At 44.1% G+C, this 15,437-nt stretch overlaps 2 protein-coding genes across 2 annotated transcripts in view; both read right to left on the bottom strand.

Annotated features, from left to right (window-relative positions):
- The window catches only part of LOC309568982 (vomeronasal type-2 receptor 26-like), a gene marked incomplete at its 3' end in the record, with an annotated part of 54,558 nt that extends 39,430 nt beyond the window's left edge, over positions 1 to 15,128 (bottom strand). The window contains exon 1 of the mRNA XM_082274746.1: positions 14,908 to 15,128. Coding sequence (XP_082130872.1) covers positions 14,908 to 14,961 — 54 coding nt within the window. The 5' untranslated portion in view covers positions 14,962 to 15,128. The remainder of the gene's footprint in view (positions 1 to 14,907) is intronic.
- The window catches only part of LOC309551481 (vomeronasal type-2 receptor 26-like), a gene marked incomplete at both ends in the record, with an annotated part of 1,345,010 nt that overhangs the window by 1,044,131 nt on the left and 285,442 nt on the right, over positions 1 to 15,437 (bottom strand). The gene's annotated exons all lie outside the window — the stretch shown is intronic.

The following is a 15,437-nucleotide window of genomic DNA, read 5'->3' on the forward strand; positions in this document are numbered from 1 at the left end:
AGATTCACAGAACTCCTGTGTATTCCTGTGCATGTAAACATGGCCCTCCATGGGCATATGCTTTAATTAACCCCTTGTGAATGAGGCCTTAGTAGGAATTTAGCAGGAATTTTATAAGTTATGTTGTGTTTGTATCTTCCATTAATGATTTTAGTGTATTTTTAGCAAAATCATTGATTTGATAAATATTTGCGCATATATAATGGAGCCCTAAAAATCAGTAGCACCTTCTTTTATTTTACTGGTCATGTGATTTAAAAAAATATATGGTTTGGGAGGTCTTTTACAAATTCGGAAAGCTGTAAGTGAAAAATGAAAATCTATACATTTTTTGAGAAATTTGGTTATATACATTTTTGTGTAAATTCAATCTTTACCATTTTGCAAAAAGAGCAATTTAAAATGTACAAATATTTGTTATTTATTAACTCAATACAGGTTAAGCTTTTATATTTAGCATGAATTTAGCAGAAATGTTGTAAAATTTGCTGTGTTTGTATCTGCCAACATTAACCACTTAAGAACAAGGCCTATTTCTGACATTTTTTTACAAGTTAAAATCATTTTTTTTGGCAAGAAATTTACTTGGAACCCCCCAAAAAAAAAAAAAAAAAAATATATATATATATATATATATATATATATATATTAGCAGAGGCTCTAGAGAATAAAATAGAGACTGTGGCATTATTTTTTATAAAAAATACAAACACAATTTTTTTGAAAAAAAAAAATACACTTTTTTGAATACAAAAAAATAATAAAATAGTTAGTTAATGTGAAAGATAATGTTATGCAGAGTAAATAGATACCCAACATGTCATGCTTCAAAATTTTTTACACTCATGGAATGGCCACGAACATTGGGACTTAAAAATCTCCATAGGTGAAAGCCTTGCCGGCGTCTCTTCAACAACATATACTCTTTTGTGATACCATGATAGCACGGAGGGAGGTAAGGAAGCACCTGGGAGACCCTTCAACAATCTCCAAATATCTCCCACTTCATGGCAACCCGCTATTTCCACAATCCATGGACTATGCCCCGTACCAGCTTTGGGCTCAGAATGCTCTAAAACTGGCCCACTCTTTGGTCTGTCCCACAAAACTTTCTGTAAAATCTTATGAGGAACTTGCGGGGGAATACAACTTACCCCCATCCCATCAGCTCTACTATGGTCAGGCAATAGCTTACGTCAAATCTTGCTCCTCCAGCATTGATAAAAGTTTCCAAAAAAACAGTTTTGGACGATCTGATCAAGCACAAACAATACTCTATATCCCTCGTATATAACCACCTGATCGTGCATTCTAATAAACTCTCAACGAAACCATGTTTAACAAATGGGGTACTGACCTCCCCATGGACGATCTTGCTCCGAATATATTGGAAGGATATCTGAAGATAAGAAAAAATGTACTAATGGAACTCTACTCTCTCACTCTAGATTCACTAATGGAAACGTGGAGAGAGACTCAATTTAAGCTGATTCATAGGGCATTCGTGCCAGCCCTCTACACTAAAAACCCAAAAAACCCAGCAATTTGCCCTCAATGCGGTGGAGACAGACCGGCTTTAGCTCATAGACTCTGACACTGCCAAAACATCTCCCTTTTTTGGGACCAAGTGCTGAACTTTATACAGGCGGTCCTAGATGTTCGGCTAGAGAAATCTCCCCACTTGTTTTTGTTTGGCTGCGACAGGGGGTCACTGCCCTCAACTGACCCTGGACGGAAAGATAAACGGCTTCCCCCATGGACCCACATATGCACCTTGGCGGCCAAAAAGGCAATTCTGAAAACCTGGACATCTAACACCCCCCCCCCCCCCCACAATCTCCATGGTATGCAACAACCTGAAAACACTTCTATACATGGAAAAAGGAAACCTTGACGTTGAAAAACTCATTTCCACAAAAATATTTTTTACCAGATGGCGCCCATTCTTGGAACATGCCTTCCATCCCGATGAATTGAAAACACTGATGATGCCTTTCCGATATACAGAATGGTATTTGACAGCCTCAATATCCAACAAATTAGGAAGGTTAAAAGTCTAAGGCAATCCCTTTCGGCCTCTCTCCCAAGGACACTTCTGACCATCGTTCATCCATTACCTCATGCTGGATCTCGTGGTCACCACTCCCCCCCCCCCCCTCGCTACTTTCAATACCTCCATAGAACTTCCGGTTCCGGCGCCTCACGAGAAGGGAGTGAGAGACGGCGGCTCCGGTATAATCGGCTTGTAATTTCTCTCCCTACTGCTCACCGCTGGTCATCTCCGGTCCCTCCCTGCGCCCTCTGCACGCCGCTGCTCCCTGTCTCTCGGATGGACTGTTTTGTGGTGCACGGCGGGGCCGGGAATGGCTTACCACACAGGCAGGATTCCTCTCAGCAGCCCGCGCCATCGCAGCACGATACCCCGCCCCCCCTGAGGACATGGACGGCGCAGTTTCGGCTCCCCAGGCTGCTATTACCATTCCTATGCAGGATGACCAGTGCCAGTGGATGGCTCAAACTGTGGCTGCAATCTTGTCTCCCAACATAGCAGAGGCGGTGGAGCGGGCGGTGGCGGCAGGCATACAGCAACTCAGAGTGGAACTAGGGGCTCAGGCCAAACACCTCACTGATGTTGAAAATAGACTCTCTGACCTGGAGGATGAGCTTCAGGCTACTTTTGCAAACGATAGTAAGCAGGCACAGACACAGCAATACATATTAGAAAAACTTGATGATCTGGAGAATCGCTCACGCATGAACAATCTCAGGGTCATCGGGCTACCAGAATCCTTCACTATTAGCACATTGTCTGATATCTGCACCTCTCGGATCCCACAGGCTTTGGGCATCAATTCCCCCTGCGTCATTGAGCGTGCACATCGCCTGGGATCCCCATCTAATGATCGTAGGTCCCCACACCCTGTAATTGTGTGATATCTAAACTACTCGGACCGGCTGTCCATTCTAAAATCCTTCAAAAATGCCAAAGCTCTCACCTTGGATGGTCATAAACTCTTATTGTTTGCTGATTATTCTCAGGAAGTCGCCCGCAGACGTAAGGCTTTTCCACCTTCCTGCAACGCGCTTTATCATAAAGGAATAGAGTTCACCCTGGCCTACCCTGCTGTCCTCCGTTTCACGGATCAATCTGGAGTCTCCAAGTCCTTTTCTAACCCTGAAGAGGCGGCCGACTATGTCCAGTCACATCTCCACTTGTCTATGGACACCCATCTTCCTGCTGTTTCCTCCCATTCTCCCTCCTCTAGAGATCTCTGCAGTCCCAGGAAAGACTCCCCCAAGAGAGCTCGTCTCTCCAACAACCCTCCACAGGACTGGTCTCGCTGACAACATGGCCACAGCCAATTTTTTGTCTCCTTCCTACTCTAATATTTGATTGGAGCTGTCAGCGCCCCTCACATGTAGCAATACCCATGTGACTGCACTATGATGTCCTTGCCGTTTATGGTTCTGTTGCATGCGATCCCACGATGTTGTTGTTTCTATGCCTCATGTTAGCGCATGCTTATTGTTTATTTTTGTTCTTTTTTTGCCTTCATCTTAGGCTGTTCCCTCACAGCCTTCCCGGGGGTCTGACTCCTCTCGTTTCAATACGCCACGCCACCTATGTGGCAATGATCTGCCTCTGCCTGTGCTTGGTATTGATCCTTCCCCAAGCAACAGCGAGCGGACACAGTGACACCTCCGGCAACGCTGTTAGACGAAGTAAGTCTCATGAGGAAAAAAGTGAAGTTCTATTGTGTTAGGCTAGTTTTCTGGTTTCATGTTAGCCTTTGTCGGTATTCAATAGCTACTTTTCCCTATGGTGTATCAAGTTGGTTTGCCCCCAACGCTATACCCACCACTTTGTCCCATGTACCCCAAATCCTTGACCACTCGTTAATGTTATCAATCTCCCGAGTAACCCCCCTCTCTTTCTCTACCATTACTCACTCATCTAATGCAAGGCCTTCTCCCTCTGATCCTCCTTGATCTCAAAGTAGTATCGTGGAATGTCAAGGGGCTACGGTCTCCTCATAAACGCATGGCCATCCTCCGACACCTAAAACGCCTCAAAACCGACATTGCTCTATTACCCACCTCCCTGCATCCGATTTCGATTGGATGTGCAAACTCTGGGTGGGCCGTGTATTCGGTTCTCCTTCGTCAAAAGGTAAATCAGGAGTCCTGATATTACTTAACAAAAAGCTCACATTTGACGTCGCCCCCATCTACTCTGACACCGACGGTCGTGTCCTCATATTAAAACTGGCCCACAATTCCAAAGATGTTATTCTATCCAATGTCTATGCCCCAACCCCACCTGAACCATCCTTCTTTCAGTCACTGACCGGTATCCTGGCCCCTCACATGCACCTTCCTATGCTGCTGGGGGGTGATTTCAATCTAGTAATGGATCCTACGGAAGACAAATCTTCACCCAAGCTACTCAAACTCCCCCCGACCCCCCCCCCTTGCCTCCACTCTAACCTCATTCACTGATAGCTTACAGCTTATTGACATCTGGCGTTTAGCTAATCCTACAGGTAAAGAATACACTTTCTACTCTCCACCCAACGACTCTTTCTCCAGGATTGACTATTTCTTCAGTAATTCTTTATTGTCCCAGTCTCTGCTCTCACCCTCTATCTCAGATCTAGTAATCTCAGACCATTCCCCAATATCCATCCTCCTAACTCTCTCGGACTCGCACTCTCCCTCTAAGACATGGCGCTTCCCCTCCTACCTTGCCACCAATCCTGATCTGTTGGTATCTCTCCGGACTACTTGGGATGACTTCCTTAAAGACAATGCCGCCCATGCTGACAACCCTGTCTTGCTGTGGGAGACGGGCAAAGCTGTCCTTAGGGGCAAAATTATAGCTTTTGCTTCGGCCTACAAAAAGAATGCAGACTCTAATTATAAACTTGCGAGCGAGGCTCTTCGTCTAGCTCATTCCCGTCTCCAGCAGCAAGATTCACCCACCCACAAAGCTCAGTGGAGAGCAGCCAAATCCCAGTTTGACAGGTGGGCCTTGGCTCACGAACAATTCCATAAGTCTATACTTGATCTACGATATCACAAATATGGTAACAAATCGGGGAAGCTGTTGGCCCAGCTGTGCAGAGGACCTTTCAATCCTACACACATAACTTCTTTGCGGGACAGCTCAGGCGCCACGGTCTCCACCCCACAGGGTATCAACTCAGTCATGGAACAATTCTATGCTAAACTATATGGCGCTGTCCCCATTGATCTCTCAGAAGCTAACAAGTTCCTTGAGGAATTAAGTCTCCCTGAGGTATCTACCTCCCAACTTTCCCAATTAAACGCTCCCATTACGGCCACTGAAGTGATTAAATCCATCTCCTCCCTTTCCCCTGGTAAAGCTCCTGGTCCAGATGGATACACATCAGAATTTTACAAACTTACTAGGGATATGATATCTCCCACCCTCACATCTGTATTTCAACATATAATGGATGGAGGTAATTATTTGCCCACGGGCTCCCAAGCCTTCATCAAACTCATCCCCAAACCGGGCAAGGATCCCGCTGAACCGGGCTCTTACCGTCCAATATCTTTAATAAATCTGGATGCCAAACTTCTATCCAAAATAATAGCGGCCGGATTGGCACTCATTATGCCCTCCCTGCTCCACCCCTCGCAGGCTGGCTTTACCAGGGGACGCTCTGCCACTGCCAATATTAGAAAAGTAATTGCTGTACTCACTCAGGCTCATTCTACTCCACTAAACAATTATGCCATTATCACTCTTGACGCCGAGAAGGCCTTTGACAATGTCAACTTCCAATGGCTCAAATTGGCCTTATCAAAATGTGGGTTCTCGGGACCCTTTTTACACCTGATCTCGACTATGTATGCTTCGCCCACTGCCAAGGTAGTCACTTCAAATCTAATCTCCAATGCCATTCCTCTCCACAAGGGTACTAAGCAGGGGTGCCCCCTATCTCCTCTCTTGTTCAACCTGGCCATAGAACCCCTGTCATGTTACCTCGCCTCCAATGCTCCCCTCAAGGGTGTATTCATTGGCCAAGAGGAACTGAGATCTACACTCTTCGCGGACGATATTCTGCTTTTCACTTCGGACCCATCCACTGATATGCACCAGCTTAAATCCATATTTGACAGGTTTAGACTTTGCTCTGGTCTGCGGATAAATTATTCGAAGAGTGAAATTCTTCCTCTAGGCCAACCGCATGGGCTGCATTGGACCGCTTCCTCCCCCTTCTCCATAGCTAAGTCTCATATAAAATACCTCGGAATTTGTGTCGGAAAATCCCCTTCTTCCCTGTACCATCTGAACTACGCCCCGCTTCTCGCCAAGATCTCCAAGGAGCTGCACAGTTGGGCCAAACTCCCGCTCTCTCTATTGGGCAGATGCCACCTTTACAAAATGGTTAGCTTCCCTAAGCTGTTATATCTTATGCAGACGTTGCCACTACTCATCAAACACAGTGACGTTAACACCCTCCAAAAATCGATTTCTACCTTTATATGGAATAACAAACGCCCCCGAATGTCCCTTTCCAAGCTCTTCCCCCCCAAAGTCATGGGAGGAGTAAATCTCCCAGACATCAAATTATACAATCTTTCATGTCTGCTACGGGTGGGTATAGATTGGATCAAGGGCACTTCCCAGTTTTCTAATTATATCTTAGAATCCCAGTTGGTGGGTTCATTTAACCTGGCTTCCATATTGCATTGCAAACTGAGTGATCTCCCCCCCCCCCTTTGAGGCATAACATTCTGCTACGGGATACCCAGGTGGCTTGGAGGGAACTTAGAAAAAAGCTGGACCTCCCCTGTCACGTTTCCAACCATCTTCCCATCGCAGGTAATCCTGCTCTTCAGGGTTTGAACTCGGAATCAATATATGCATACTGGGCCACCAATGGTTTACGTTACATCTCCCAGCTAATCAACCCCACAACAGGAACGCCTCTTTCTTTCCAAACTCTCAAACGAACTTACAATCTAACTACCAAACATTTTCTCTATGTACACCAGCTAACTGCACACGCGACCTCCCTTTGTAGAGACAAGACAAGAAGATTCAGTTCATCGATACTGGACACCATACTCCCCCTAGAGTCCATCAAACTATCTCAACTCTACCGCCCCATCCAGTCATTCTTGTTGTCAGCATCCAAGACTTCGTCGCTCACCTCGTTGGATAAAGCTCTGTCTTGCACTGGATCAAAACCGTACCTCCTAAAGGGTTTCAACTCAGCCAACACCTTTATACATAATGAATTTTGGAGGGAACAGCAACTCAAGATCCTCCACCATGCTTACTCGCAGTTTTCATCTTCACAGTCTCATACCCCATTCCAGAGCTGCTCTTGGTGTCGGATGCACCGCCCCACCCTCCTCCACAGACTATGGACCTGTGATCGGATTCCATCTTTCTGGGAACGAGTGGAACTTCTGGTTGCCACAGTTACGGGACTCCAACCTACAAAAAATCTATTCCCACTTCTGTTTGGCCTTCTGGAGGATCCCCCCCACCTCACTGCATAACTCGGAAAAAGCTGCAAGCCTCCATCTTACAGCTCCACAAGGCATGGATTGCAACGTGCTACATGATATCCAGAAGAATTATCCTCAGGAAATGGACTTCCTCTTCCCCACCTAGTATAAGTGAGCTTAAATCGGACATGGACGGACTCCTCCGAAAGGAACACCTTGATCTAACTGTTTTCCAGTCCAGCCCCTAACGTTTCTGGACAAAATGGGAGGCGTATGTTACCAAATTCTATCCCAAACTGCAAGAGGACTGTCGTCTTAATCCGGTTGCTGTTGTACGCTTTAGGCCCCCTTGATCAACATTCCCTCTTCTTCTCCTCAGCGTAAAAGGCACCGAATACCCTGCATATGCTTCTCACTCGCCTTCCAGGTCTGGAGGTAACTTGGACACTACCCAATCTTCATTCATTCACTAACTCCCCTTGGGTCGTTCCCCCCTCCCCCCCGCCCCTACAGGCCCACTTGCAGTATGTTCGTTTTTGCTCACCTCACTGCTCGGGCCTCCCTGTTCATTACATAGTTGAACACTGTAAAGTTACTTTTCCATATTTCTTGATGATTTCTCTGTCGCACTCTGATTTTGATATATGTTTTACCTAAAAACCCAATAAAGTTTCTTGAAAAAAAAAAAAAAAACCTCCATAGAGAGGGACTTAACAACTTTGTTTGCTAGTACAGAGTCATCCTTCCTTTACCTAGTTGACGTTCTCCCCCTGTTCCATGCGAGAGTGTCAACCTCCTCTTTCTCTCCCGCGTCCCCACCATTCCCCACCCTTATTTTGTTCAAGTTGTTTGAGATACTGCTATTACAAAATGTAAGGTCTCTCTGAATATTTACACAATTTTTTATATTACAAGATATTGTATATTGCTGAATTGCAGATAACTGTACGTGTTGCATTTGTTTAATAAAAATATTTGGAAAAAAAAAGGCTTTTGTTTTCTGCACTTAGAGCCACCTTCTGTTTGTTTTCTACAATTTAAAATGTACAAATATGTGTTATTTATTAACCCAATAAAGGTTAAGCCTTTATATTCAGTAGGAATTTAGCAGGAAATGTGTAAAATTTGCTGTGTGGGTATCTGCTAATAATGATTTTAGTGTATTTTTAGGGAAATATTGCTTTTAAAGCATTTGGGCAAATATTACGGGGTCCTAAAAACCTGTAGCACCTTCTTTTTTTTTTTTTTTTTTTTACTGGTAATGTGTTTTCAGAAAATATATGGTTTGGGGGTCTTTTACAAGCTTTAAGTGAAAAATTAACACCTCCAGATTTTTAGAGATTGTTGGTTATACTGTATACATTTTTGTGTACATTCATTTTTCACCATTTTGCAAAAAGGCACAATTTAAAATGTCCCAAATATTTGTTATGAATTAACTCAATACAGGTTAAGCTTTTATATGTAGAATGATTTTAGTAGGACTTTTGTAAAATGTGCTGTTTTTCTTTCTGCCAATAATGATTTTACTGTATTTTTAGTAAAACTATTAATTTTAAAAATATTTTCACAAGTATTGCGGGACCTTAAAATTCAGTAGCACCCTCTTTTAATTTTACTGATCACGTGCTTTCAGAAAATATATGGTTTGTGGGGTCTTTTTCAAACTCTGAAAGCTGCAAGCGAAAAATGAACACATCTAGGTTTTTACAGAAATGTAGTTATTTACAGTTTTTTCATAGGTTCGTTTTTCACCATTTCGCAAAACAGCATAATTTAAAATGTACAAATATTTGTTATTTTTTAACTCACTTCAAGTTAGGCTTTTATATTTAGTAGGAATTTTGTAAAAGTTGCTATGTTTGTATTTGCCAATAATGATTTTTAGTGTATTTTTAGAGAAAATATTGTTTGTTAAAGATTTGCGCAAATATCATAGGATCCTGAAAATCAGCAGCACCTTCTTTTTATTCCATTTTCATGGACTTTCAGAAAATATATGGTTTTGATGATCTTTCACAAACTCTGAAAGTTGTAAGTTAAAAATTAAAACCTTTAGATTTTTAGAGAAGTTTGGTTATTTACAGTTTTGCGTACTTACATTATTTACCATTTACATATATCTGTTATTTATTAACTTAATACAGGTTGAGCTTTTATATTTAGTAGGAATTTAGCAGGATTTTTTTTTTTAAAATGACTGTATTTGTATCTGCTTAGCACAATTTTAGTGTATTTTTAGAGAAAATATTGTTTTGATAAACATTTGCGCAAACATCATGGGGCCTTAAAAATCTGTAGTGCCTTCTTTTTATTCTACTTGGCATGTGCTTTCAGAAAATATAGGGTTTGGGGTGTTCTTTTACAAACTCTGAAAGCCCTGGCAGCGAAAGGGTTGGCATTTCCAACCTTAAATTTGAATTACTATTAATAATAATAATTATATTAAAACGTTGCCATGTATTTTTTTTTTTTTTTTTTGTTATTTTAAGATTTCTTAGACAAGAGACAGGAATTCAAAATGATATCCTGATAAAACCCACATAATCTTCATACAGATTGTAGTGGTGGACATTCATGAGTAAATGAGCACTGCTACTAGAAGGACAATCTATTTCACTGTAAGTGACTATCAATGAAGGGAAATTTAAAAAACTATTTATGATTAGGGTTGAGCGAACACCTAGATGTCCGTGTTCGACGGGTTCGGCCGAACTTTAAAAAAAAGTCCGGGTCCGTGTCCCGGACTTTTACCGAACTTTTCCCGGACACCGAACCCCATTGAAGTCAATGGGGACCCGAACTTTAAGGCACTAAAATGGCTCTAAAACACCAAAGGAAAGGGCTAGAGTGCTGCAAATGGCAGCAAAACGTAATTAAGAGCATGGCAAGTGCTCTGCAAACAAATGTGGATAGGGAAATAACTTAAAACAACAAAAAAAAAACAGAAAAATAAAACAATGTTCTTCTTCATCTCTGAAGGACGAGGCCCATATGGAGTAGGAGGGAGGTTGAGGTGGTGGTGGATGTGGCGGTGACATAGGCGTGCGCACAGGGTGTGCTGGGTGTGCCTGGGCACACCCTAATCACCTAGGGCACATAGCATTGCCAGTGAGGAGATGGGAAAGATCTCCCTGGGACCTGCTCTGCTCTATTTCTCCTTGCCTACAGGTACATGGCCCCGATACATTACTCTCCCTGCTGGCAAACACATGCATGTGTATTTCAACTTTGGGGTGCACACCTTAATGCAATAGGCTGCGCACACCTATGGGCGGTGTAGGTGGAAGCGGCGGTGGAGGAGGACCAGGGCCGGATTAACAGCATCATGGGCTTGGTGCTGAGGATTTTGAAGGGCCTTAAGGGCCGTGCCTTGCCATGCACCCAGAGGAGGAAGGGTGCAGCCATGCATGCCTAATTCAACATGGGATGCTGTCTCTGAAGCCCATAAACACATCCATGCATCGCCAACTGTCCCTCCTTGTCCGGCCTTCACGCTGTGTGGGGAGGTTCTGAGGGTGCTGCCTGGGGAAGCGAGCATAGAAGCCAGACTTCTGTGTTTACAAGTGACAGAAGAGCGGTAACAGTGAATATGGCCAACCCGGGGCCTATATAAAAGGTAGGGGCCTGGAGCTGCAGCTCCAATAGCCCCTACATTAATCTGGCCCTGAGGAGGAGGACGAGGTAGCCAACACTGCTTCTTTTCAAAAATTTTAAATGAGGGTACACCCCAAAAGAGTGAGAAAGAGCAAAAATGGAACAATGGGTGGGTAAGGTCGGTATCCATTGCTATTCTGCATAAGGTACGGAAAAGTCCCGTGGGATCCATGCCTGGTTCATTTTAATGAACGTGAGCTTGTCCACATTGTCTCTGGACAGGCGGCTGCGCTTGTCTGTTATAACGCCCCCAGCCGTGCTAAATAACCGTTCAGATAATACACTGGCTGCAGGGCACGCCAGCACCTCCAAGGCGTAAAGGGCAAGCTCAAGCCATGTGCCCAATTTGGAGACCCAGAAGTTGAAGGGGGCAGACCCGTCATTCACTACATGTAGGCGTGTGCACACATACTGCTCCACCATGTTGGTAAAATGCTGCCTCCTGCTAAGACGTTCCATCTGAGCTGCTGGTGCTGCTGTTTGTTGTGGCGTGCTGACAAAGCTTTTCCACATTTCGGCCATGCTAACCCTGCCTTCTGAGGTGCTGGCGGTGCCCTGGTTGCGTTGGCGACCTCCTCCTCCTCCTCCTCTGCCTTGTGCTTCCACTGTGGCCCCGCTGTCAGATGGGAATGCCAGCAGCATGGCGTCTACCAGCGTGCGCTTGTACTCGCGCATCTTGCGATCGCGCTCCAGTGAGTGAATTAAGGACGGTACGTTGTCCTTGTAACGGGGATCCAGCAGCGTGGCCACCCAGTAATCAGCACAAGTTAGAATGTGGGCAACTCGGCGGTCGTTGTGGAGACACTGCAGCATGTAATCGCTCATGTGTGCCAGGCTGCCCAGAGGCAACGAAAGGCTGTCCTCTGTGGGAGGTGTATCGTCCGTGTCCTCTGTATCCCCCCAGCCATGCACCAGTGATGGCCATGAGCTGGCCTGGGTGCCACCCTGCTGTGAACATGGTTCCATCTCCTCCTCCAGCTCCTCCTCCTCCTCATCCTCCTCATCCTCCAGAACTGTGCCCCTGCTGGACAATTGCGTCCCTGGCGTTTGCGTGTGCAGGAACCCACCCTCGGAGCCCCTTGCGAATGACTGCCCTGAAAGCCTTGGAAATGTTACCTCTTCATCCTCCTCCTCCTCCTCATCCTGTGCCACATCCTCTTCCATCATCGCCCGAATTGTTTTTTCAAGGAGGCATAGAAGTGGGATAGTTAAGCTGAGAACGGCGTCATTGCCACTGGCCATGTTGGTGGAGTACTCAAAACAGCGCAACAAGGCACACAGGTCTCGCATGGAGGCCCAGTTAAATTAAATAGCGGAATAGAAAATATGATCCAAAAAAAGTGTATGTATATCACACGTACACAACCACACTGGGCCCCAATTACTATTGTTTGTACCCCTAAAAGGCTAGATGAGGAGTAGGGGGAGTATGGAACAGGCAGCACCCTCAAACCTTCAGAAGTATGAGATGAACCCCAACAACTTGGAAAGGTGGATCTCTCTCACACGTACCGACACAGACTATCCCGCAATTCAATTGATCCTCAAAGGTTTTTATTGAATAGCGGAATAGGAAATATGATCAAAAAAAGTGTATGTATCTCGCACGTACACAACCACACTAGGCCCCAATTACTATTGTTTGTACCCCTAAAAGGCTAGATGAGGAGTAGGGGGGGTATGGAACAGGCAGCACCCTCAAACCTTCAGAAGTATGAGATGAACCCCAACAACTTGGAAAGGTGGATCTCTCTCACACGTACCAACACAGACTATCCCCCAATTTAACTGATCCCCAAAGGTTTTTGATTAAATAGCGGAATAGAAAATATGATCCCAAAAAAGTGTATGTATATCACACGTACACAACCACACTAGGCCCCAATTACTATTGTTTGTACCCCTAAAAGGCTAGGAGTAGGGGGAGTATGGAACAGGCAGCACCCTCAAACCTTCAGAAGTATGAGATGAACCCCAACAACTTGGAAAGGTGGATCTCTCTCACACGTACCAACACAGACTATCCCCCAATTTAACTGATCCCCAAAGGTTTTTGATTAAATAGCGGAATAGAAAATATGATCCCAAAAAAGTGTATGTATATCACACGTACACAACCACACTAGGCCCCAATTACTATTGTTTGTACCCCTAAAAGGCTAGATGAGGAGTAGGGGGAGTATGGAACAGGCAGCACCCTCAAACCTTCAGAAGTATGAGATTGTGTTCACTGTACCCCACAAAGATTGAGTTCACTGCACCCCACAATGATTGTGTTCACTGCACCCCACAAAGATTGTGTTCACTGCACCTCACAAAGATTGTGTTCACTGTACCCCCCAAAGATTGTGTTCACTGCACCCCACAAAGATTCTGTTCACTGTACCCCACAAAGATTGTGTTCACTGCACCCCAAAAAGATTGTGTTCACTGCACCCCAAAAAGGATGTTGTTCACTGCACCCCAAAAAGGATGTTGTTCACTCCACCCCAAAAAGATTGTGTTCACTGCACCCCACAAAGATTGTGTTCACTGCACCCCAAAAAGATTGTGTTCACTGCACCCCAAAAATGATTTTGTTCACTGCACCCCAAAAAGGATTTTGTTCACTGCACCCCAAAAAGGATGTTGTTCACTCCACCCCAAAAAGATTGTGTTCACTGCACCCCAAAAAGATTGTGTTCACTGCACCCCACAAAGGATTTTGTTCACTGCACCCCAAAAAGATTGTGTTCACTGCACCCCAAAAAGGATGTTGTTCACTGCACCCCAAAAAGGATTTTGTTCACTGCACCCCAAAAAGATTGTGTTCACTGCACCCCACAAAGGATTTTGTTCACTGCACCCCACAAAGATTGTGTTCACTGCACACCAAAAAGGATTGTGTTCACTGCACCCCAAAAAGATTTTGTTCACTGCACCCCAAAAAGATTGTGTTCACTGCAGCCCAAAAAGATTGTGTTCACTGCAGCCCAAAAAGATTGTGTTCACTGCAGCCCAAAAAGATTGTGTTCACTGCAGCCCAAAAAGATTGTGTTCACTGCAGCTCACACACAGAAAAATGGATGTGGATCACTGACACCTGCCTATCTCCAATCCCACACCACACAGCAATATCGATTGTAGTTTGTAGAACACAGTTTCCCTAAAATTCAGCAGACTCTGTCCCTAACAGGATTGAGAAGAGATCGTAGATCAGGATTGAGTGCAGATTCACCCCACCCCCCACACAGCAATATCGATTGTAGTTTGTAGAAGACACTGACCCTATAATTCAGCAGACTCTATCCCTAAAATGCCTACAACTCGCCCTGCCTAAACACTCCGACCTGTCCCTCAATTCTATCCGGACACAAATGGTTTTTTCCTGCCTATCTTTCCCTAATCAGCAGCCAGCACGTTGATGTGTGCTCTGTCCCTGAATCTAAGCAGCATAATGACGCCGCTGCGGCTGCCTCGAACTTATAAAGACTTGGTCACATGCTTCAGACGGCCAATCACAGCTACTGAGACATTTGCAGGCATGGCTGGGATGGCTTAAGGCACACCAGTTAAACGATTGTTGATTGGCTGTTGAAAGCCCGCCATGAAAAGAGCGCCAAAGCATGCAAAACCCGGAAATAAAACGACCGAACACGGATTTTTACCCGAACATACAGTAAAGTGTCCGTGTCCGTGTTCGGGTACAAAAAATCCAATTATTCGGTACGAACACGAATAATACAGTCCGTGTTCGCTCAACACTATTTATGATCTTACCTTGCCATTTTTCCATATAATCTCTTCTGGTATAAGATGGAAATCTTCTTCCATCTCTGAAAAAAATTCAATATAACCCACATGTCTCTTGTCAATGTAAATTCCATTTGAGCGAAATGCGTGATTATATAGATGGAGAATTGATGGATGTTCGCCTTTCTCATTGAAGAAAATATTTTTTCCCCAACTATCGACATAATTAACTCTCTTTAAATAATGGTGAAGCTGTTAAAAAAAAAAAAAAAAAAAAAAAAAAAACAAGCTTAGTTCTGTCAAAGCCCTTCCTGTTGGAATGTTTTTATTTTGTGTGTCTAATTTTTAAATCCTTTTTATCAAGAAAAGAAAAAAGAAATAAAACAGAAATATTTTCCTTCCTTTTCCCTTGAGTGCTAAATATGGAGACACAGGAAGTAATATATTTACTCATATATCTCTGCAGAATTTATTAGAGAAGACAAAAAGAATGCATAACTGTATATAAATTAATTTTCTCATAAAATTTGGGAACACCAGTGGCTGGGCAACTTATC

The sequence above is a fragment of the Pelophylax lessonae genome (genome assembly GCF_965119305.1).
Source record: "Pelophylax lessonae genome assembly, chromosome: 1".
NCBI lineage: Eukaryota > Metazoa > Chordata > Amphibia > Anura > Ranidae > Pelophylax > Pelophylax lessonae.